Source organism: Lissotriton vulgaris, chromosome 1_1, assembly GCF_964263255.1.
Source record: "Lissotriton vulgaris chromosome 1_1, aLisVul1.2, whole genome shotgun sequence".
Taxonomy (NCBI): Eukaryota; Metazoa; Chordata; class Amphibia; order Caudata; family Salamandridae; genus Lissotriton; species Lissotriton vulgaris.
This window is the reverse complement of record NC_141685.1, coordinates 1543894604-1543920377: the sequence shown is the minus strand read 5'-3', so window position 1 is coordinate 1543920377 and position 25774 is coordinate 1543894604. Positions and strand designations below refer to the sequence as shown.

General features: G+C 42.4%; 1 protein-coding gene across 1 annotated transcript in view; it reads left to right on the top strand.

The window, feature by feature from the left end:
• OTOGL (otogelin like) overlaps positions 1–25774 on the top strand; it is a 1110282-nt gene that overhangs the window by 45672 nt on the left and 1038836 nt on the right. Inside the window, exons 2-4 of the mRNA XM_086931129.1 lie at positions 6163–6235; positions 8473–8571; positions 15726–15880. Of these exons, the coding sequence (XP_086787255.1) occupies positions 6163–6235; positions 8473–8571; positions 15726–15880 (327 nt within the window). The remainder of the gene's footprint in view (positions 1–6162; positions 6236–8472; positions 8572–15725; positions 15881–25774) is intronic.

Genomic DNA, 25774 nt, shown 5'->3' with positions numbered 1-25774 from the left:
GCCGTCGAAGTGGTGTCCAAGTCTCAAAGGGGGAAGGGATTTTATTCCCGTTTATTCCTTATCATCAAGAAGAACGGGGATTGGCGACCGATATTGGACTTGCGAGCACTCAACAAATATCTCAAGTGCCAATCCTTCCGCATGCTAACGCTGTTGGAGATCTTACGCTTACTCTCAATGGGAGATTTCATGGCAAGTATTGACCTCCAAGACGCCTACTTCCATGTCCCTATTCTTCCGCGACATCGGAAGTATTTGCGATTCCGCGTGGGAAGGAGGGACAAAGGTGTTGGCTCCTGTGGTAGCTTATCTGCGTCTCCAGGGTGTCCAAATCTTTCCATACCTGGATGACTGTCGCCTAAAATCACAGTCTCGCATGCAGTTGCTTCAGGACACACGCCTTTGTCAGGAGGTATTTCGCTCCCTTGGACTTTCCATCAACACCGAAAAGTCCCAATTACATCCAGCTGTCTGCAAGAATTTTCTAGGGGCCATGTTGGATACAACTCTTGCAAAAGCGTTTGTGTCTCAGGAGGGTCAACAAAAGATACTTCAATTGGTGTCTCTTCTACGGACAAAACAGTCCGTTTCAGTCCGACTATTAAAGTCATTTCTAGGAATGGCAGCATCATGCATTGCACTGATCCCAAATTGCAGACTACGGACACGCCCCATTCAAGAAGATTTGGAGGGACAGTGGCGTCAGGTCACCGGTTCCGTCAACGACATAGTCTGTGTCACCACTCGCATGAGGGCGGCTCTCAAATGGTGGGCGCAGCCATCCAATCTTTCGGCAGGGACTTCGTTCCTTTCCATCACTCCGGAACTTACTCTACCGTTGGTTGCCTTGTTGGAAGGATGGGGTGCACATCTTCAAGGCCTGTCCATAAAGGGCAAGTGGACTCTGCATCAGAGAGCCTGGCACATCAACAGGCTGGAGTTGATGGTCCTTATTCAAACGGACAACACAACCAGCATGCATTATATAAACAAGCAGGGCGGAACAAAATCTCCAATCTTGTCTCAACTGGAACAGTTGATCTGGGACTGGGCTCTAAGTCACCACATCACTCTCACCGCGGTTCATCTTCCAGGTGTCTCCAACATCCTAGCGGATTTCCTCAGCAGGTCCACGTCATCGACCCACGAGTGGGAGTTACATCAATCAACACTCGAGTTGATTTTTCGGCGATGGGTCGTCCATCGCTGGATCTCTTTGCAACACCAGAGAACCGGAAATGCCCATCTTACGCAAGTAGGCATCCCCACCGAGGGTCACAGGGCAATCCCTTTTGATCAATTGGTGCAATCTGTTTGCTTACGCTTTTCCTCTAATCCCTCTGGTGCCTCGAGTATTGTGGAAGATGCGGAGGCAGCCTTGCCACATTCTTCTGATCGCTCCCAGATGGCCTCGACAGGCATGGTTCTCGTAGCTGCTTCTTCTATCCCAGTGCGAGCCCATCCTTCTTCATCCTCGGATGGACCTGCTCACGACGGACAAGGGTCAGATTTGCCATCCGGACCCCTCCTCTCTGAATTTGTCAGCCTGGAACCTGAGCATGTCGAATTTGCCCATTTAACCATCCCACCAGACTGTAGAGACATTCTCGCTCAGGCCAGAGCTCCGTCAACTGTTAAAACTTACAACCTTAAATGGAAAAGATTCTGCCATTGCTGCGCAGCTGCTGGTGTCCATCCCATTCGTTCCACGCCTGCGCAACTCCTCCCATTCTTTTTGCAACTGGCTCAATCCGGACTTTCTCATTCAACTTTGTACGTTTTTCTGGCGGCAATCTCCCGCTTCCGCCAGGATGGCTCTACCTCACTCTGTTCTTCCAGGATAATACGTCAATTTTTCAAAGGATTGTTCCACAAATTCCCACCAATTTGGAGCCCTCCTCCTACTTGGCGCCTTAACAACGTCTTAACACAACTGATAAAGGCACCATTCGAACCTATACACAAGGCAGACTTGAAGTTTCTTACTTGGAAAGTTGCTCTTCTCCTTGCGCTGACATCATCACGTTGCGTAAGTGATATTCATGCCTTCACTATAAATCCTCCTTTTCTTCAATTTCAGCCGGACTGTGTGGTGCTTCACACTAATCCCACCTTTCTGCCTAAGGTGCCATCGGATTTCCACATCAACGAACCTGTTTTCTTAAAGACTTTCTTTGCTAACCCACAGTCTCCAGCAGAGCAGCTCTTGCACTCCTTGGACATTAAAAGGTGCCTAAAGTTCTACATCAGCAGAACGGCCCCTTTTCGCAAATCTGATCAACTGTTCATAGCTTATGGACACTTCCACAAAGGGCGTCCAGATACAAAACCTACTATTGCTCGTTGGGTTTCCTCAGCCATCGCTTTCTGCCACCAAAAGGCAGGCAAGCCGCTAAAATCTTCAGTGAGGGTCCATTTCACCAGGGCGATGTCGTCTTCAACTGCCCTGTTCGCCGGTGTGCCGCTGCATCAGATCTGCAGAGCAGCCACGTGGTCTAGCAGGCACACGTTTACAAAACACTACTGCCTGAGTGCGATCAACGAAGCAGATACTACAGTTGGACAGGCTGTGCTTCGCAATCTTTTTCAATAAGGTGAGCCTGTCTTCCCTCCTCCATTATGGTTTACCATTTTACTGTATGACTTGCATGACTATATATATTTTGGTCTTATAAGTCTGTTCATGTGTATCATGACTATGGAAGCCTTTTTTGGCTATTACTGCTTTCTATTCTATATTCAAGCATGTGAATCTATGAAAGACACCCTAATACTGGAGAAGAACAATTGTTAATTACCTGTAAACAGGTGGTTCTCCAGTATTGGTGTCTTTCATAGATTCACATGCGACCCACCCACCTCCCCTCAGAGGCTCTCTTCTCCTCATAGACTCTGTGGTCACTCTTGTGCTACGAAAATCTGAGGTACTGAGCTCTGAGGAGAAGGTTCTGGAGGGCTGCTGGCGCCTGATTGGCTACAGTTTGGACCAACATAATGACAGGAATAGACTACTAGTGTCTTTTCTCTCTTGATGTATTCCTATGTGGAATTATATCTAGGCTTTTACTGCCTTTTTCTAATGTGTATTTCATGTGTTATATTTTTTTACATATACATATTATGAGTATGTTATTGCTATTTTATTTACCGTGGGACTCCCACTCCTACGACGGGGAATATTCAAGCATGTGAATCTATGAAAGACACCAATACTGCAGAACCACCTGTTTACAGGTAAGTAACAATTGTTCTTCTTACAGCTCAGGTAAAGGTAAAGATAGATAATGAATTGGTTCAGTGAAAAAGATGAACATGTAGCAATGCAGGGAGGTTACCCAAAAACCTTAAACCTAAAGGTTATTAAAGATCCTTTGAAGAGAGATATATGTTGACACCATCCATACAAGTATTGACAATTCCAGTAGTTCTCACCGGTGAAGCAGATTGGCTTCGTCAATGTATTTTTTTTCCTAGATGGCCACTACAGATCCAAGGTGATCATCTTTGAATGGATTTTCTTATTCTTTAAGAAACTCCACGCAAACATGGCTGGTGCAGACACACTTGCATTGGTAACTGTCATTTTAGAAGGAATTTTCTTATGCTTTAAGAAAATCCATTCAAAGATGTTCACCAAAGATTTTCATCCTACTGCAGGGTCAACTTTGAGTAGACGTTCCTTTCCTTTTAGAAGATCCATATAAAAATTGCTATTCTGGATATGTGGGCATTTGCGGGACCATATTAAAATGGGTTTTTGTGAAAGTTGAGAAAATACATTAAAAGATGCAAGCCTGCACACGTGCATGCATATGAATGAGTGATAACCTTGGAATGGCTATATATAGACATTTTAAGATAGCTGTTGGATGTGGCCCTTTTGGCAGGGTCACTCCCAGATTTTTGCTTTCTGTTGCTCAACCCGTTTTTGTTAGTATTAGGACTTTCCCTAAAACATGGTCTAGTTGGACTACAACGGATTGGAACTTTTCATGTACTTGTAAATCCCTAGTAAATGGTGCCTGTAAATTAAATGCTACTAGTGAGCAGCAGCACTCATTGTGCACCCCCCGCCCCCCACTAATGTAGCCCTGTAAAGAATGCCTCTGCAACCTGTGTGGGCAGTTTTAAACTGTCATTTCAACCTGACCAAATTAACCTTTTGCCAGACCTAAACCTTTCTTTTTATTACCTATAAATAACCCCTGAGGTAGGCCCTGAAGGCTCATAGGTCAAGGTGCATTATATCTCAAATTTAGGAGATATTTACTGAAGGTGCAAAACTCCCAAAATCGTTTTTTACTGTTCTAGAGCCTACTTCTCCCATTGGCTAATAACGTGTTACCTTAAGTCTGAAAATGCAACTTTTAGAAAGTTTGAATGTTCTTGTTCCAATCAACAGTGCCTTCTGCAGAGTCCTGGGTCATTTGACTGTAAATGACTCTGCTGTTGGAGTTTTTGTATTGCTTCTAGGCAGTGACCAAAGGGGCCTTAGGTGTGGACAGGATGGGCCACCCTGACAGGATGACTGGGGAGGGGCTGTACACAGCCTCACTTACACTTCAAAGAACTTTGCCTACAGCACACGGAAAGGAACCTGACACTCTTTTGTCACCAAAGACAGTTTGGAGCCATGACCATGAGAAAGGAAGGAACTTTCCTGAACCAGTGTTGGGGGTAAGACATGGAGTTCATCCACACAAATACTTGCACCCGGTACAAATATTGGACCTCAAGAGCCACTTGTCATTAAACCCCTAGACCTGTGGAAGATTCAGAAGAAGGACTGTCCTGCTGCCAGAGGACTGCACTGCTGCTTGAAGGACTGCCCTACTGTCTGAGAAGGAAGTTGACACCTGTTTTTCTTCCAGGCACTCGGAATGACTCCAATGGTCATATGGCTGACCTGTGTGAGCCACAGGTACACAACAAGCTTCAGGGGCCTCCCTGTAACTTCCCGGCTGACCTGTTGCAACTGGACCTTGCTGGACATGCAACAAGACCTGCCTGAGCCCTGCTTCTGGCCTTTGCTGGAGTAAGTCCTAAACCCCAAAAGGTGCCCCCAGGTCCTGTACCCTTGGTTGGCATCAGTGGAAGCTCCACTTGAGAGGAAAGGTGAAAATCCTAATGTTTGGGACAGTTTAGATTGCAAACGGGCCTATTCACATTGAAACTCTGCCGCCTCTGAAGAACGCCAACTCGAAGCTACGGTGAGACCTGCCCTTCACGCCAACAATGACCTTCTGCAATAATAGGCAAGACAAGACCTGCACTTCACACTACAGCTGTGACAGCCTGCAACGATCGCCAATGCAAAGTTTCAGTGATGACTGGAACTTCATGCTAGAGCAACAACTATCCACGATGTACTTATTATGCCAAAAACCTCCACCTTACGGCCTCCTCCAATAGGAATAGAAACTCTTCACACCAGACTTGAGAACAACATGTTTCAGCAAGGATAACTTGGGCCCTATATCCGACTTGGGCTCCATTGCATGCGGCCTCAACCTGCATCCATCCCCCGGTCTAGCAGAACCAGATAACAGTGAGTGATGCTTTGTGATTTAGGCACTATTTTCACTATACATTTCAAATTTGAATATCTCCGGTTCTACTTATTCAATTTTTATCATTCTGATATCATTTTATTAATTAAAACTCACTTTATTCTTTTTAATTGGTTTGGTTTTTTCTTGTGTTGTGTATTTCATTTTATTACTGTTTGTGCACTGCATACATACTTTACACATTCCCTCTAAGTTAAGCCTGACTGCTTTTGTGCCAAGCTACCGGACGGTTAAACATATTTAATGTAGTGATTTAGTGCCTTTTGTGGTTTATGGTTGTTACATGAGTGGAGCTTTCACCCATCTCAACCAATAACACAATAGCCACCTGCCAATACATCACTGAGACCTTAAAAATGAGGGGGCCTATCTAAAGTAAAAGAGAAACATATGAGTTTGGCCCTGTCACTAAGATAACTATTCCACCACTGGCCTACCAGCATATGGAAGTTTAAATTTAATGAATGTACTGAATGTACTGTGTACACACAAATACACGCAGACACAGATGCACCCCCCCTCCACACACATACACATTAGGCATATGCATGTCTCCATACGTTTACTAATATTTGTACTCTTTATTTCACAGAATTATGGAACTTCTCATTTCAAAGAACAGTTACGAAGTGTCAGATTCACTCATGTTGAAATGCCTACAGAAGGTTAGTTTATTTTCCTTTTTGTGATCTATTCTTCTATGATTATGTGGCATGAAGCGGAAGATGTTACCAGACTGCAATGAAAAAGTGCCCAGTGCTTTTTGTGAGGGTGAGGCGTTGGTAGCTGATGGTTTTATCAAAGAAGAGACAAAAGGAGTAAGTGGATTGCCAATATATTAGCAAAAAGAAGGGGACATTGAAAAAGAAATTGGATGAAGGAAACTGAGGAGATGGAGGACAATCTCAATTCATAGAAAGATAAAATACAAAAGAAGGAAAACATTCTAAATAACAAAAACGTAACATAGGACGCCCTATGCAGCCTTATTTATGAGTGCAAAATCACTTTTCCAATTCAGGAAAGTTAGATTCTCACTCGTGAATCAATTTAATCACACACAGGTTTCTGTCTGAGTAAGGCTAATCCTATTGGGGGATGGGGGGGGGTTAGGCCTTCCAGAACAGTAATGCCCTGAAGGTTTATGCACACTCACCAATCTCTCACAATCTGTGAAAGATCAGAGATTAAATAATATCAACGGTATGAATACATTGATTTCCTAGGTTGGCAGAAGAGAACCCCACATCATTGTGCCTTTTTCAGGAAGAGGTTTTTGATTGAGAAAAAAAATTGCCACATACCCTACAGATTTTCTCCTGCAAAAATAAACCTGTGTGTATTTTCACATGTTTACCTGGAAACCTGTAACTGGTGGAGGTTTCAGGGTGCAACTCTTCCAACCATAAAAAAAGGTTTGTTTTTTCCTGAAATGACTAAATCTGCACCCTTGAGAAATTGTAAACCTCTAGGTGGAAACTCATTTCTTTCAGAGTGAGAACCAAAGACTTTTAGGGTGTGGAGTGATTTATTTGCAGATGTAACAAAAGCAACGTAAATAAAGTAGGGATAGGAAAGGTAAGTATAGTTTTTTTTACATTGCACACAATTAGACAATAGATAAATGTCCACTAAATTACACAGGTAGAAAGAATTTGAAGTGGGGGTAGATACAGTAATCGTCTCATAATCACACAACTTTGAGCATGTACTAATGATGGGAATATAACCTTTGGGCCCAATTCACAAAGGTAAACTTAGACCTGAAGTCTAAGTTTAAACCTGAAGCCAAAGTTTAGTCTTGAAGTCTAAGGACCCAATTCACAAAGGTAAACCTAGACTTCAGGTCTAAACTTAGACTCCAGGTCCAAGTTTACCTCTGTGAATTGGACCATATGTTTTCAGAATTCACTGTCTGCTGCATAGCGAAGAAGAGCTAGGATATTATTCAAAAGACGGCAGAGTAAGAGCTCATTGAGCCACTGCTTACCCAGGCTCACAGTTCTCTTTTAGGCATGAGAGAAAGCACCAGATTATTATCAGTGGAGCCACAGCTAGCTCTGCCAAAATTATACTATGATCTGGTAGACTTCTGCCACTGGGTCTCCAGGTCAGAGCAAAAGGTTGCCCTGCCTTAATTAGGGTGGGGTGACTATCTCTAGATTTTTCTTCCTGTGATCACTATTATGTGCATGTCAGTACTAGACAGGGAAATCCATGATGGTTCCAAAATGTAAGGCGAAAGTACAATTTTCAAGACACAAACTACCAATTTGGAAGTGTGTTTCTTGAAAAAAAATGAAATTCCGAAGCTCGCGTAACAAACATGGTGCCTTCTTGGAAAGGCCAGTGTTTTCAGAAAACCCGCACACTGCAGACTCTACTGAAGGCACAGAGATCCCTCCTGCCTGTCATGGATCTCTAACTTTTGTTGACAGCCTCAGTTACGGGAGCAGAGGCTGTTGCCTTCGCTGACCCTAGGGACTGGCGGGACCCCACCAGGTTTTAAAAGACCCCACAGATCTTCTTCATCATCTCCTTTCTGAAAGCAACCATGAGTGCTACCCAGTCAAAAAAGATGTTTGTTTCCATTTTGAAATGTAAAGCCTAGAAGGTGAAAGAGAATCTGTAGTGGCAATTTTTAAATAGTAACTTAAGGGGGCAGGTCGACAGTCAGACGCTGAAATATCTTCCAGGTATTTTTGCAGGACCTCAGTTCATCTACTGTTGTGTGAGAATGATTCATTCTGCTTGCATTATCTGCTAGATCTTTATTGAGAGGTTGTAAGACAAGATGATATGATCATACACTTTCTAGCTTCATTCAATATAAGACCTTGTTTGAGCAACATAAATTTTGGATCACAGACAATATCAATATTTCCATTTATTTTATTAACAGCTTCTTGCCCTCAATCATGCCTTAATGGAGCAATGTGTACAGATGCAGGCATCTGTGACTGTGAGACGTTTCAGGCCCTTGGAAACAGGTGCCAAATTGGTAAGTTTCAGTGAGAAAATACTGTGTAAAGAACTGATCCCTCTTTTAGGTGAATTATGAAATCTTTGGATAATGATAAATTATATACTGCAATTTTACATGATTATTTTCGTAACAGGTCTGTTTCTGGGCATCTACTGAGAAATCATGGTGAAAAGGAAAATACCGACTAAGTATTACAGATAAAAGAGCTCAACAAAAATGGTGTGCTACCAATGTTCCATGGCAGTGATCTTGTTATATATAGATGCTAGCAGCCCGTCCCGACCTTGTCCGGGAGCAATCAGGCTTCCCCGACCCCCGCCTGCCCCGACATTGTCCAGCATTTCGGGACCCCGCCCGCCCCGTCCCCCGCCTTCCCTGACCCCCGCCTGCCCCGACATTGTCCCCCGGAGCTTTAAAAAGGGGACATATGATAGTCACAGCAGTGCATTATAATGTAAAAGCGTCTCACTGTATTGCAGCTATTACTCCAGCCTTCGCCTGGAAATTACCATTTCCATGTGTTTAGAGTGGGGATAAACCGAACCAGATTTCCTGGCTTTCCTTCGGGCTGTTTGCTTTCCCCGTCCCCGCCCGCCCTGTCCCCCGCCTGCTCCGACCCCCGCCTGCACCGACATTGTCCCCCGGAGCCTTAAAAAGGCGACATATGATAGTCACAGCAGTGCGCTTCGGGCTGTTTGTTTTCCCCGTCCACATGAAAAGTACCACGAAAAGAGGGCACATTTAAACACGGCTCCGAGGTTGACGGATCACTTTCGACTGTGGGTTTTCTTTGAGCAGGGTTTACCCTTGACGGAGCTCGGCGTGCCGAGATTCCAGCATGGTAACATAATGCCCGCGTGTCAACCTAAACCCTTAAAGCTGAAACACTGAAACGCTGAAACGCTGGCGCTCTGCAGTTCAACTTCCTGAGCTGTGTTTGAGGTAAAACTAATGAGAGTGCTCGTTTGGAGCCGTACATCACCCCGTCCCCCGCTGCCTTAGCTCAGCCGCCGCTCCCCAGTCCACCGCTCCTCGCCGCTCCTCCCCCGTGCCATGTCCGCCGCTCCTGGACGCCGCTCCTCCCCGTGCTCCTGACGTCAGCACGCAGGCCGCGACCGGCACTACTTCGAGGGGACTACTTTTTTTATAATGTACATTTTTTTAATATAACGTATTTTTTAACTTTATATAGCCTATGTCCATCTGCACACCCTGAGTATTCCAACGATGTATCAGGTGTGTGGATTGGCGCTGTGGTTCCCGAGTTTACCCGCCTCAAAGCCTCAAAGTTCTTCCTTTATAATAGTAGTATAGATAGCAGTGAAAAAGAGGAGTGATGTTATTGTTGATTTGGCTGGGTGAGAAATGAAGAGAGAGCAAGCATAACGCTAGTGTTTATTGTTTAGAATGTTATCTGCTATTATATCCTTACACTCATTTTGTGAATCAAATACAATTATCACTATTCTTCTTTTAAATTACATCAGTTGCTTAATAGCAACAATTGCCCCCTACTACAACCTCTAAATGTAATGTAACTTTGCTTTGGTGTAGTGGTCAATCATCCATGGTACGTCTCTGTATTTTTAAAGGGGCTCACATTATTATGCAAACATGAAACAAACAAAAAAATAAATACATAGAAAGATACAAGCAGTTTAACACTTTCGATAAAATAAAAATAACCAAAACCCAATAAAATATGACATGCTATAAAGTTCCGTTTTCAATTTCACAGGTGTTCAATGCAATAGAACTTTGAACAACAATCCCACAATTCTTGGATGTAAAATGTGATGTGATTTCTTAGGACACTAGAATTCAGATGCATCCTTCTTATTGTCCCATCCTTCCACAACATTGTTATCTGGAATAAAGGTCTGGTGTTCGACCTTGTACCATTGGTGTGGGTCTCCCTTCCATTTTTGCTGTTGGTACACAAAACCTGGGCACACATATAATTATTGATAGTTCACAAAGTAATACAAGAATGTGGTCAACACCGGATGTATGTCTTGTAGCTTTAATGCGTGTAGAGAACATAGACAAACGCCAGCCGACACGTGTTTCGTCAAAGGACAATGCCAGTGACTCTTCAGGGCTTTACGAACGTCATGATAGGAATCGGTTGTCCGGTGAAAATTCCAACCCGGATGCGGGTAAAAGAAAGTGGATGACTGGGTGTGGCAGGTGGCCAGACGGGCCGGTGAGTCTGAGACCACGGAGAAATCTGAAAAAGCAGCACTTCTCCTGTCAGCGTCTTGTCGTAACGGGTAACTCAATTTTTGCTGTTGCCTCATGTATTTTTTGCTTGTGTTAGATTCTTTGGGCACTGTGCCACTGCTATCCAGTGCCACAGTGCTAGTGCTTCCAATTGTAAATTAATGTACTAATCAGTGGTACCATATTTGGCTATTTGTTTTACTTGTCAGACCCTAGTCTAGTGCACTGAGTGTGCCCAGGGCGTGCAAATCCAAATGCTGCTGGTGGGCTTGCAGCACTGGTTGTGCCACCCACAGAAGCAGCCCTGTAAAATATGTCTAAGGTCTGCCATTGCAGAGCCTGCATGCAGTCTGGTACTGTTATGCTGACTGGGCAAGTGCACCCACTTGGCAGTCTCTAAACCTTCCCTTTTCTTCATATCAGTCACCCCTATGGTAGGCCCAGGGACAGGGTGCATTGTAAGTATAAGGTAGGACAAGCCCTGGTGTGTGTGGCATGTCCTAATAGTGAATTACAACCATTTTCGTTTTTCACTATTGCAAGGCTACCTGTTCTCCATAGGCCATAATGGGCTGTTGGAATTGTTACATTTTATAATCCTAACCGGCTCAGAGAACATGGTGGAAATTCGAGTTTAGTATGCCTGAACTCCGAATAATAAAATACATATTTTAGTAAAGTTAATTTTAATATTCTGTGTTTGCAAATACCACTTTTAGAAAGTAGGGATTTGCTTGTCTAACCATTCAAACTTGCCTCTGCTAGGTTGTGTATTCCTTTGTCTGGTTTTGTGAGTGACAGGGCTGGGGAATTCCAGGAGACAGGTTGAGTCACCCAGTGGTGAATAGAGAGATCTGCATCTATGTGGGAGGGGGGAGTTGCACCTGAACCTTGAATAGGGCTGTGCCTGCCTTCCACAATGCTGGCTCCACCCCCTGGGGAGTGGCTGATGTCTCTGCCCTGCACACTGAAAGAAGAGAAGGAGTCCTGTAAACAAAGTGCTCCAGGACTGTACTTGCCTGCCACAATGCTGGCTTCACCTCCTGTAGGGCGTCTGATGTGCATGCCCTGCACTGTGAAAGGAAAGGAGAAGTCTGGTAAACAGAGTGCTTCAGAACTGGTTTGGACTGGGCAAAGGACCCTCTCCCCTCAGAGAACAAAGGATTTTGGGGTATAAATACTGGGACCCTGATCCCATGACATTAGATCACTGTGGACTACAAGAAGAAACCTTTACTGAGGAGAGGAACCTGAAGAAACTGAGGAGATACTATTCCCAAGCTGAAGTGCTGCTTGGATGATTGGCCTGCAGTGGTTGCCTTACTGCCAAAGGAAGGAGAAAGGAACTTTGTGTACTTTGCTTTCAACTTGTGAAGGATCTCCAAGTGCTTGGAAAAGAGCTTTCCTCCTGCTGAAGTCTCAGGGACAACAGACTTCACCCCCAGCTCCCCAGAGTTCTTGTGGAAGTGCCTGCTGCTGTTTTGGGCCTTCTGAGGAACTGAGTGTCGCAAGGAGCTGGAAGCGCGACTCAACGAGAAGAAGCGTGTCGCCGTCACTGGGCCTGCCGTCGCAACTTCGAAGGAGGGTGTCGCCGCTGTAGTTGTCGCACTGCACCGCATCAGGAAAAGATTCTTGCAACGATGTCGGAGCGTGTCGCTGTGCCTGCCGTTGCAACTCCGAAGGAGGGTTTCACTGTTGGAACTGTCGCATTGCACCCCATCGACCAAGAGCACCTCGCATCCCGAGAAGCGCGCCGCCGTCGGAGCTGCTGCCACCGCATTTTGGATGTTGCCGCTGTAGTTGTCGCATCGAGCGGAAGCTTTACGCATCGTGGGAGAAGAGCGTCGCCGCTGGAGCTGTTGCCGTCTCATCGTAATGTTGTCACCGCTGCAGTCCACGCATCGAACCGAGAACTTCTCGCATCCCCGAGAAGCGTGCCGCATCTGGAAGATCTTCACATCTTTATTTCTTTGTATCTGAACTTTGCCGCATTTCCCATCGCTGCGACATTGCTTGTCGTGGAAGCGCAACGCAACTTAAGGTACATTGACGCAGAGTGTCGCATCTAAGAACTGAACTGAACTAAGCTTAAATCTACCATCTTAAAGCAATCATAGTGTGTTTTTTTGTCGTTGATGGTCTTGTGGTAACTCTATATGAAGTCTACTTATTTTTTATATAAAACCTGTGTGGTGTCTATTTGTAGTGTTGTCACTGGGTTACTGTATGTGGTCACAACTGCTTAACTTACAACGCCTCTGAAGTAAAGCCCTTCTGCTTGTGCCAAGCTACCAAGGGGGTGGGCAGGGGTTATATTAGGAGTGTAAATCCCTTATCCTGTCTAGAGGAGAGGGTCCCTATTTGTCACACGTACCTACCTGTGCCAACTAGAGATCCCCAAATCTAACACCTGGGGTTTACAAGTAAAAAAATTATTTATGAACAGTTTCATCATCAATAATTGACACTGGTGTTCCCAAGAATAGGTATGCTGAAATAGTACCTAAAACCAGTAGCTCTAGATAATTTAATTGTATTGAATTCATGCACAATGAAGGTATTTGCTTATAGAGAATGTCAGCTTCCTTGGTACAGGTTTTGTGATGCTGAAAAACTGAAAAATACAAAGGGCTAAAATGTTTGTAGGTATTAGATTGACAAACAATGAAACCATCTTCAAATAATAAACGTTTTCTTAAACTTCAGTGATAACACTAATTTGTATATTTTTATATTTTCTTTTTCCTTTTTTCTCCTTGAATTTGGAATCCATATTTGTTATCAATAAGTTGGTCATAACAGTTTCTTGGGCATGGTGTCAGGTCAGATACACAAAATACTCAGGACAATAGAAAAAATATATATAAGCAAGTCTTCATTATTGTGAGGCATTGAATCATTCATTACACAAGGGGCCTAATGACAATGCCGCTCGGAAACTTTCCAACCGCTGTTTGGAGGCTTTCCGACCGACATTGTAGGTTTAAAGCCCGACTGCCATCATTATATTATGAGTTTAAACCATCCGGAGAATCCGACACAGTTCTGATGGGCTCAAGGCACCCATTGGCCAGTCAGAATGGCCTTATATTCCCTTAAGGATGGCTTTCTTGCAGTCGGTATTATGATGTTGGTTTCCGACATCCTTTCCATGTCAGCCTTTCCGACATGGAATGGCTGTTGGAAAGTGACTTTGGGTGCCCCTAGCAGGGCCCCCTTCCCCCCTGGCCCTCTGAATAAGGCCCGGGCGGTCACCTATGGGGCCCCTCTGGAAATCCCTGCACCGTGTGGCAGGCACCATGAGGTGCCTGCCACACGGTGAATGGATTTTCACAAACTCCCATTTCGCAATGAGAGCATGTGGTGCAGGCGGTTTCTGGCCACTGCACAAGCTCCCATAGAGAAATCAGAGTTCAGTCGCATGGTAATCAGGTGTGCAGAACTGCCGACTTATATTTGGGCGGTTCCCTCACCGAAATTGTGTCGTTCGGAGGCAACTACCACTGACATCATAATCAGGGCCATGGTCCTTAGAGCTTTATTAACTAGATGGAAACCTCAATCATCTGGTGTCCACAAATAATTCAATATACAACATTTTTGGGAAAATGACATGTTATGTTTACAGGACAGAAGACAAGGCTTACTGTGAGCTTATTTGAAAAGTGACTTGCACTTTTTACTTTCTTATAATATAATGGATCATCGCCAAGGCATTGGTGTGTGTTTTTGTCTCTACAAAATCACTCACTATTTGTTGCCAATTTGAGCACAAGACAATATTTACATGGTTTTAATTAATAAAGCAGAGTAGATTGATGTAATATGAAATAAGAGGAGAGGCTTAAATTGGGTATTCCTCTGAAAATATAGGTCTCCTTTTCTGTCACTGCACATCTATGTAAGTACTTCTATTTTTAAAGGATAACCCAGCCTGGGAAACAATGGTGTTCTGAAATGAGCGTTTTCGGAAGACTGTCCACATGGAAACTGATGCCTGTTCATGTACAATAGTATAGCAGGGAGAGGTAAGAACTTATTTTGATAGCAGCCATAGGATGGACACGTATTAGGCGTAATGCATTACTAATGTAATGGTAATGAAGCATTCTATGAAACAAAATTCATTTCATTCCAACAAACTTTATTTCGGTCGGTATAGACCATAAAAAGTACATGCTTAGAAACTGTTGACAAATATAAAAACACAAATTGCAAAGTTAGCAGCATTAGAATACATAGCAGTGATCATAGGGTGGGAGGTTTGGGGAGTTCAAGCCTTCATCTCATCCTCAACCAGCTACCGTGTCAGTTACCCTGTGTAAAGCCACTAGAGCCATGGACAAAAACACATACAGTTATACCAAAATAAAATTTAAATTCCTCACTAATCTTAGTTATTAAAACATGGAAGGGGTTAAAAATAGGTTAAAAGATTTTTTAAAAAGCGAGTGCATGCACTATGGGCATTTTATCTGTCCACAGTGAACATTGGTTTATTTGATCCAAAATATTAACTGCAAAAAGGCCAAAGCATGTTTTGCGAAGTTCGTCACTTCATCAGGGCCATCTAGTAGGTTTATCGTTCACTACAAAATTAACAATCGCTATGTCACATTGTTCCATTGAAAATTACGTGCCACACAATTACATTAGATATTCAAACTACACACTTATATCAACAGTAGCAAAATTCATTTCCAAAAGGTTTCTTCATAACATTTTTTTTAATTCATACTCGATTCTTTAATTACACCAATACACTTCTATCTGTCCCTACACCTAAGGACCCTATTGGATGTTGCTCATTGACCAATGCACCTGCACTTAGACTGCCTAATCTTTTAATTTATTTACATATATTTAAAATGTCATTTATATTAAAGATAAATGTGAATGTGATGTCCATATGTTTAAAACATCATGCATGGTAATATTTTTCTTAGTGCCCAATACTGGTAAAGAAAGAGATGGAATTTGCAAAAGTTGGGGGCAGCATCATTTTGAGACATTTGATGGCATCTACTACTACTTTCCTGGAAACTGTTCCTACATATTTGCGAAGGATTGCAGCTCTCAAGTGCCTCAGTACACTATATGGGTAAGTGTAAATGGCCTATTCCAAAATAGTTTATTATGAATGTGTGTGCATGAAAAAATCACGAAAAAGCAAACCAGCGTAGACTTTGCCCTAAATATTTGGCACATGATGGTCTTTGTTACTACTGTATATAAATCAAAGCTTGGCAAATGTTACTCCTCCAACAGGCAGTAATGATAGTAGTATGGCAAGTATACTTTACTGCTAATATGAAGGTACTAATTGGTAAATAATACTGGGATAATTTCTGCCAGGTGGGACAAATCACAGTTGGAAATAAAGTACATATTTCATGTTTTTAACATTTTTACATTTAAGGATTACATTTACCTGCTGACAGTAAAATTCACTGCTGGTTACTGATAATATATCCATACATATGCATAGCTACTTGAGGGGTGTAGCTGGGCAGGCAGATAGGCAGGGGTGCAGACTGTGATGGCTTTGTAGCTGGTGCAACTCGTTTTAAATTTGGTGAAGGCTGGTAAGAGAAGCAAGTGTAGTTTCATCAATTGAGATCAATTGATGAAGATCAATTAATCCTAATTAAACAGGTCATTTTACAACTCCCTGCAAATGGACATTTTGCACTCTGATCTATGTGTAGGTCACAAAGTATGTTGCACACCCACTCTTAATCAAGTTGGTATATATACAGCGTTGTTTTCAAATGGGTGTTAGTATTAAAGGCCTTTTTGTATTTTGCGTGGACTAACATAGCTAATCACATCATGGTCATAGATTAAATAAAATATTTTCATAAAGACAAAAAACATTGATCGCTATAATTGAACCATATTGATATCACCCTTGGGATCCTACCTGGTCATGACCCTTGCAGACGTGTGCCTATATTACTTGCTCTTTCTTTCCCTCTTGTTTCTGCTTTCTCCAGCTCCATTTTCATTCTTGTTTCCTGTCTTTTTCCATCTACATCTTTTTCCTTCCATTCATTCTCTACCCTTTCACTCCTGTTCTTTCCCCTCCTCCCGCCATTCCACCCTGAGCATGTGAGTGTGGATGCAAGTATGGCCCGCATTCACTTTTCCCCTTCGTTCTCTATTATCATGTTTTCATCTTCTTTACAGTCCCCCCTCCCCCCCAATCCCATTGATTATTCTTTATGCAATGGTGTATCCATGAGCCCTCCTAGATGTTGCTCTTCCTCGTCCTTCAAGGGCCCCTGCTCAGTGGGAACTCAGCATGTCATATGGCCAGTATTTTTTTTTATTTTGAACTATATTTATTCATGCTGTATTATTGTCTCACATATGCACGCTTGCTTTTGTTTCACATTGTATTTTCATACATCACCTGCATATGATTTTGTGTTCTATTCTTTTCCTGGGATTTAGTCTGAACACCATAGACAATGTCAAACAACAATGTCCCTTGTTATTCTCTCTGGTCAGACACTAGCACCTAGACATAACATGAGAATGCAGCTGCAGTTTGTGAGCAAACATGTCTCGGCATGTAACGTAGGGCAGGAGTTCTAAAAGACACATTGAGCGAAGTTCCTGAGGCAAGATTACCATGTCAGCTGATATGTAGAACTTCCATCTATGTATCTTAAGGTACAGGGTCCGCCACTAATTCCAGAGATCTTCAATATATTATCATTTACCTTCAGTAGGAAAAGGGGGTGGGTGGGCTAGGCTAATGTGCCTTATAACATGACAGGGCTTGTTATGGTATGTGGCTTGTTAACCACGCTAGTGATATTTTTGCTAACGATTTGGTTTCTAATTGTGGCGCAAATACTTCATCTTAGGACACATTAGTTTAAATAAATATTCTAAACTTCGTTCGTGTTTCTTGTATATCTTATTGTGGACAAGTACTAGAGAGATAGCGAAAGGGTGTGTCCTGTTACTGCGATCCCTGAGAGGATCAAGAGTGAGGTGTTCTGGGGTACCAACTTACTTGTTTCTCTGGAATGGTTGGGAGGGCAAGTGAGGCACTATAGCTAGTTGGACTCTGGCTCATAGATATTGAGGTTGTATGGTGAGTCAGTACCTACATTCCGATGTTCTATGGTCCCAAGCATAGTTCTGTTCCTAATCAGAATCCCTGCAACAGCAAAAATGTATTTTTAATATGTTGCATGCTATCATATACTATGAAAATATAATATGTACATTGTATCTAACTTTAAAGCCTTCTCTGGCTAAATGTTTATAATGTTCATATACCTTTATGAGATATGCTATAGATTATAAATAAAGTGCAAAATTGATTAGGAGTCTTATTCAAAGTGAATATTACTCTGGGCAGTGCCTTCAATTGCTGCACCTAGGCTATTTTTATGGAACAACATGGACTTTACCTTTATTGTCAAAGCCATATGAACACGTCACCACAACAACAATCAATGTTTGGGTTGGCCACCTCAACAGATTCACTTTTAGGAAACGGCTATGAATGAAAATCCCTTACCTCGGCTCAATCCCAAGGGAGCTTTTAGTAGCAATTCCCTCTGTTGCAACACCACAAAACTTCTTTGAACTCTGGAGCAGTCAACATGTCTCTTTTCATCCCAGTGCACAAGGAACGCTTTTGGTGTCAGATTTCTGTGTCTAGGTTGGTTACAGAGAGTCCTCTGAAAGTGGTGCAGGAGTTCACAAAACCCATACAAAAGTCAGATGGGCCTGGATGAGTCATCCCCCAGATAGAGCTGTCATTCAGAACACACTAACAATGGCAGAAGGGAAATTGAGACTCCGGCATGAGTGCTCTTCTCCCGCGGATGAACAGTCTTCTTTTTTTTCAGGATACTTACACAAAGTCTGGGTAGTTTCTGATATGCCATTGAGAGAGTTACTCGTTTATGTTTATCCAAAAAGTTTCTCATAGCTCCGCTAGTCCACAGTTTAGCTGCTGCTGTCATTTTCAGCTGTTAAATTGGACACTGACGTCATTGGAAAGTGATAAAGAGCTGTGGCATGCACAACCACAACAATATTTTGAGAACAGTTTAATTGATGAATCTAAATTAAATCTATTCACTTGTAGAAGCGCAGAAATACAATAAGAGGGAACAGTTATGCGCCTTTTTTTGACAACAACATTAGTTCATATCGAAATAAGTTCTAATTCAGTTTCACAAAATCCACCTAGGCCATATGCCATCCGTAGACCAGAGGGGCATATTACCAAGATTAAGCGTTAATTATCGCTTAACGCGGTTAGCGGCAATATTATTATCGCCGAGCTCCGCCGATTTTTATCGCAGATAAACCTTGCTATTATCAAGGTGTATCTCAAAAGCGATGAAAATTGGCCGAAATACATGAATATCGCTGAAAAGTCAGCGATATTCATGCATTACCGAGCTAATGCTCTTAGCCATGTTATCCACCTACCATTGGATAACATGGCTAAGAACTGCTCTGGGCAGGCGTTAGCTTTTGGAGATATTCGCGCTTAGCGCTAATATTTCCAAAAGTACGCCTTTGTAGGTAATAGGAGATAGCGATGTTAGCGACTGTTTACAGTCGCTAACATCTTGGCACGCCCACTTTGCATGTCAATAGCGATAAATATCGCTGGCATGCAAAGCGGGCCCCAAGATGATCGCTATCTCCTACTAGCTGTCGCTAACTGGTGTTAGCGACAGCTAGGTGATAGGGCGATAAAATTATCGCCGCTTTAGCGTGAAAAATTCCTGCTAAAGCAGAGATAAGGCCCTTGGTAATATGCCCCAGAATGCGCAAACGAGTAACGCATAATCATGTATAGAACTGTGAGTGGTTCACCTATTCGTGCTGACAACGTAAAGCGAATATAATCGAGAAATAATGTGAACAGCAGAAAATCCACAAGGAAGCTTTTTTTGAGGCATATGTTAGCAACAAGAGATAATCTGTAAATCAAATAAATAAGGACCTCTTCTAGCTTACTCACCATCCCAACCTTGACCACTCTCCCTCCAAGTTATTCCTTCTGCCTGGTTAGCATCCAAATATTCTCCCACTTTCTTATGCTGATGTTGGGCGAAGCCATAGCCACCCAATAGCACAAGCTTCCTGAGTAATAGCTCTGTCCACAGGACATGTGGTCAAGGTTTAGCCATGGTCATACTGTTGTCATCCATGGTGACCTTTAGAGAGAATGCACGACTATCATAGTTTGTCAGTGGACAGAAGAAAAGGGTTTGAGGAATCCAGGATGCGTGGATGTGTGTGGCATTCCGTCATCCATTTTAAAGGTTGTGCCAAATCAAAGTGATCTTTAAACGACCAATTCTCTTAGGATATGCTTCCTACAATCTCTCTTCCAGTTTCTAAAAACACAGATTAGAAGTTTGTGTTACTGATAAAGCCCATTGATCACTGGAAAGTTAAAAACAATTGACTGACGTCATTTTTATATTATGGTTTATCATATCAGGCTTTATTATTACACAGTAGAACGTAGTTAGAAACAGATGTTATAAACTTAAGTTGCTAAATACAGGTCACAAGTTGCAACCAATATTTTTTAAACCAGCGTGGCATTTTGCGAACCGAGCCAACTGTCTAGCTTTAAATCAGGCCCAAACTCTTGCTTTGGGAGTTTGTTTTTCAAAAGCAAAAACTTTTGCAGGAGGGCCAATCAGTGCCTTTAATAGAGCCACTGCAGCAACAGTGCTCCTTAAAGTACAGAGATCCTGGTATGCCTACGAGGAATCTCGAAATATGATAGGCCAGGGACAACAGTCTCTGCTGGCATAACAGACCATAGAGCAACATATAAATAGAATTTCTTAGTACTTCCTGGAACCGATATTTGCCCATAAACACAAAATCGTTCAAAGAAAATGGTGACCTACGGCCGTTGTTAGCTTCTGTAGATAGTCACTTTGATTATTTCATTACCATGTATTTATTAATTAGTGCTTTTGAGGTGTAAATCAGACCTAAATAGGTGACCAAGCTTTTGCATACATCGTTGAGTGATAGTTGACCGTGATGAACAAGTTCCACTCTTTGAATTGTATTCTATTGTATTGCTGCATTTATGCGGAAGGTTCGGCGGCTTCTCACCTCGGGTGGTGATCGCTACCGGATTGTCCCATCTGGACTATGCAAACTCTCTTTACTTGGGCCTCCCCCTCTATTTGTCAAAACGCCTCCAGATGGTGCAGAACTATGCCGCCAGATTGATTTTGAATCAACCCAGATGGCAACCAGCTACTCCCCTACTTATGAAACTCCATTGGCTTCCGGTGACCCAGCGTTTAAAACAGGATACATGATTTTCAAATCATTACACTGCAAAAGCCCCAAATTCATTGACCAACTTATAACAAAGTAAGTACCGTCTCGCAACGTCCGCTCATCCCATCTTGGCCTCCTTCAGATACCCTCTTTTAAACGCAAGCGCTCTGGCGGCCGCAGGTTTGCCACACTGGTTCCTCGTCTGTGGAACACCTTCCCTCTTGAGATTCGGACCTGTCAGGACCTCTTCTCATTTCAGAAAGCCTTAAAGACCTGGCTATACAGGCAAGCATATTAATAAACCTCCATTCCATATCCCTGGTTATGTCACTGTCTATTTAAGCGCCAAGAAACCAACCGGTGATAGTGCGCTCAATAAGTTTTTTATTAACATAACATAACATGCAGCACTTAATACCCCTATGTGAGGTGTTGAAGCACTTGCTTACATAGATAACGTGCTACACTGTGTGGTGTCTGTGCTTGGAAGGATGTTTTTTTTGTTTTGATCCTATGAGGGAAGTGTTTCCATGTCACGTGTGACCACCAAAGTGCGGTTATTATGGGACGCAGCGTGCAGCAGTGTGGTGGATGATGACATGTGAGAGACAGATGCTCGGTTTTATTGTTTTCAGTATGCAGGTAGCTTTGAACAGCTCTGCAGGTCCATTTATGGTATATCTGATAATGTAGTCTATTTAGCTGTTTACTGCACTGGGTTGTCCGAGCTGGTATTTTGAGTATAGTTGTGGTCCTTAGCTGGCATGGTTGACGGGAGAGAGAAGTGGAGAGATCTGTTAGGATTGGCATTTTTATTATCATCCATATCTGAGTGTCTTTGTGAGATGTAAAGAAGTGGTCAGATCGTATAAATATTTGCGACTTGCAGTGCTAGACTATATGAAAGTCCTCTGAATTGTCCTGCAACAGATCTTTTCTGTTATTCCATGATTGTTCATTTGATAATGTTTGGCTGTATAGTGCTGGAGATGGACAACCCTGATAGCAGATGTGTCTTATGTAAATCTAAGTGGTATGAGTTACAATTTGACGCAGACTGCGGCATATTATGATCTTAGTTTTATTGTGAGCCATTACTGTTTATATGCAAGTACATAACTATATAATACCTTGGTGAACCATGGGTCATCCCTTCTTAACTTACCTGCATATCAGAAGCAGGTTTCTAGTTGAGTAGTTTCTAACTTGTGCGTGTAAGCTGAGAATTGTACTTGAGCGTGCAACTGTTTTCTGTGCTTTGTTGCCAAGATATGGGTGGTGCAGTTATCTAGGATATAGCCACATTTTCAACTGTGTTCGGATGTGTATATGCTCCTGGGTGCTTTAAATGTTGACTCGCAGGGAGTTCCAGAGCTTTTCATCTTGTACTGAGAAAGCAGTGCCTTCTACAAATTTCTTACGTTAAGATGGCATGGAGATAAGTGGTGCAGGCTTGGAGCGCAGTGTTCTATTTGATCTGTATTGCTTGAATCTAACTCTTAGGTATAGTGTTCATTTTTCTTTGGAGGCTCTGTGAACATTGCAGAGTGCCTTGAACGTTGCCCTTCTAGCTATAGGTAGCTAGTGGAGGGATTGTAAGACTGGAGTCTTGTTTTCTCTTGGGTGAAGGTGGAAAAGAAGCCGTTTGGCAGCGTTTTGGATGCATTGTAATTTGCTTATGATCAATTCAGGTGCACCAAGGTATAGGCTGTTGGCATGGTCAAGCTTGGAGATTACAAGTGTGAGGACGGCTTGCAGTTTACATTGGCATACAAGGTGCATCTAATGGTATCACAGGAGGCTTTTGCCAGATGTGCCTTCACATTGTGCTGCAGTTTTCTTCTCACTGCAGCTCTTGTCTATTTAAATTACGGGGTCTGCAATAATAGCACTTTAAAAATGTGACTGCACAATTGGAAGTCTGTTCATTTCAGGACTCCAAAGCAGAATACGTAGCCAGTCACAATTATCCGTAAAGGGGAAAGAATTCTGCCTTATGGATATACATAAGGAAAGATTTCTACATTTTCGAGCTGTGCTTGTTTAGTACACCTGTTACAGCTAAAAACGGCTAGTAATTTCAAAGCTAGTAGGTCTAGATTTATTGTGTTTACAAAATCAAATACATATTCATCTTTACATAGCAAACCATTAATCGTTTTGGATATAAAATAGTCCTTCAAACAAGCCAAGGCCTACCGTTCCAATATTTAATATGTAGGTTAATATTGCTCACTCACGTTGCGCTTCAGAAACTGGATGTGTTCACACTGTGTTCACACTGGATGAAATTTATACTTCATACACTCAGTGAATGGGAGTTTCACTGATATGTGTCAAGTAATTAAACAAGATTTCATTACAGCAATGTGATCCCAGTCACTCTTTCAAACAAGTTTAACAAAACACAGTTTCGCAGCTGTTTCTTTTTTTTTTTAAATCAGTGGGCCATTATCCTTTGAGAAAATGTTATTGAGAGGTGTGGTTGATTGTTTCTTCATGCTGTCAGCATGTTTGCTTACATGGAATTTTGTCGGAGCCTAGTAGTTACCCGGAATTGTGAAGAGGAAGTATTTGTTGTCCACACATTGTGTAACAGTGGGTGTGCTCAATACTGCAGTGGGACTAGCGTCACCTTGCAGCGTTCCCCGAAGAGTGTGTCTCAATGGGAGCCAGACTCCGTGCTCTAGTGTGGTTTTGCGATAAGGGAAAGCACATTGGTGTCTTACAGTGCTCAAACCACTTATGATTGTAGGCAGAGGCCTGCCATATGAAATTACTCTTGGTCTTGCCTCAATAGAAACAGTCTAACACAAACTGCCCTGCCAAGCCCATGTCAGACAATACAAGCAACTTCAGGAATACAAGCAAGCCAAGAACAGTTTTGGCATACTTGGGTCTTGTCACCGATGTGTAGCTTGAGTTTTGAGACTCAGTAAGCACAGTGCTATCCCAATTAAGGCAATAATTGCCACAAAAAACAAGGTTATGGAAAGAGTGCTTGAATTAATCTCAGCAACAGGCACAATGTAGTCTTGTTGTTTTTTTTAACAAAATACATGATTCTTATTTAAATAATTGATATTTTATATAGGGTAATCTTGCTTATACTATAAAGAGCAGTTGGCAAATTTGCACTCGCCAGAATCTAGCATTGTATTTGACATGTTATGTTATGTCTAGTTGTAAAGTGCAATATAACTCGCTATGGTATCCTGGTGTTGAGTAGGCTTGTGTGCCTAGCTCTACCTATGGTAGGTTGGTTACTTGAAAATACAGGTCTTCAGCTTATTATGGAATTAAAGAAAAGAGAAAAGCCTGAGTCTCTGATATGGAGAGGGAGGTCGTCTCAAACCTTATGAGCAATGTAAAAGAACACTCCTCCTCTTGATCTGGTTCTGTGTGTGCGTGGGATGTTGATGAGTAGGAGTCCTGTGGAGCGTAGGTGTTTGGATGGCTGATGGAAGGAGACACAACTATTCAGGTAGGGTTGGCCTCAGTATTGGAGTGCCTTGAATGTGAGGAGTTTGAATCAAGTGATTGTGTTCATTGAAAGCCAGTGCAGTTCCCTGAGGTGTGGTGTGATATGAGTTCTGTGTGGGAGGTTGAGAATGAGTTGACTGCCGAGTTCTGGATGACCTGTAGTCTTCTAGTGAGTTGCTTGGTAATCATGGCATATAGGGTATTCCCATAGTCCAGCATGCTGGTGACTGGGTTGTGAGTGACGGTTTTTCATGTGTTACTTGGGAGCCATTTGAAGATCTTCCTGAGCATCTTGTCAGGTTGTTGAAGCAGGATGCAGTGATGGCTTTGACTTGTGCACTCATGTCCAATTTGCAGTTGATGAATATTTAGAGGTTCCTGATGTAGGATCTGGGTGTGTGACTGAGTTTGGTCAGCTGCCAGTTGGAGTCCCATGGTGAGGGGTTCTTGCCGATGATTACTGCTTCTGTCTTGTCCGTGTTGAGCTTGAGACAGTTGGCTTGACATTCAAGTAAAAAAAACATGTTTGTTCTACAGACTGTACTTTTTGCTTGTTTGAACAAGCTGGATTGTGGAAATATATATCCAAATATTCTTCCAAGTGCTTAGTTTGTAAAAGTAAGTGCTTTGTCTGAAATTGTTCTCATAATCCCGCACATAAATGGTCAAATGGCAGGCTTGCCGAATGCCAAGACCATGTAGTCTTGATTCCACTGGTTGCCTTGTTCATCCACCAAAGTAAACTCCCTGTCCATTTATTTACCTCTTGTATGTTCTTTTTTGTGTTTAAAAAGTTTTGATCAACAAATCAATTAGGTGCACATAATTTGAACCAATTTACGATCAGACCAGGCTGCAAAATATCGAAATATGAGAAAAATACAGTGCCAAAATCAAACTCATGTTAGTAACACCTACAAAATTATAAAATATGTAAGTAAGAAAGGAGTGTTCACATATAGATTTAGTGTAACACAGATACGTATAAAGTGCTAATATAGACGTATAACAGAGAATTCAAACATTCAAGGTGGTTTAAAGTTTTCAGATCAAAATTAAGTTATAAACAGTATAATTCTGGCACGATTTATTAAGAAACAGTATGATTGGTAACAATACCAGATCCTTATTGATGGGTATAGATAAAGAATTGGGAAGTGCCCTATTCAACCTTTGGTTATAACAAATGGCATACCACCAAGCTTTAAAT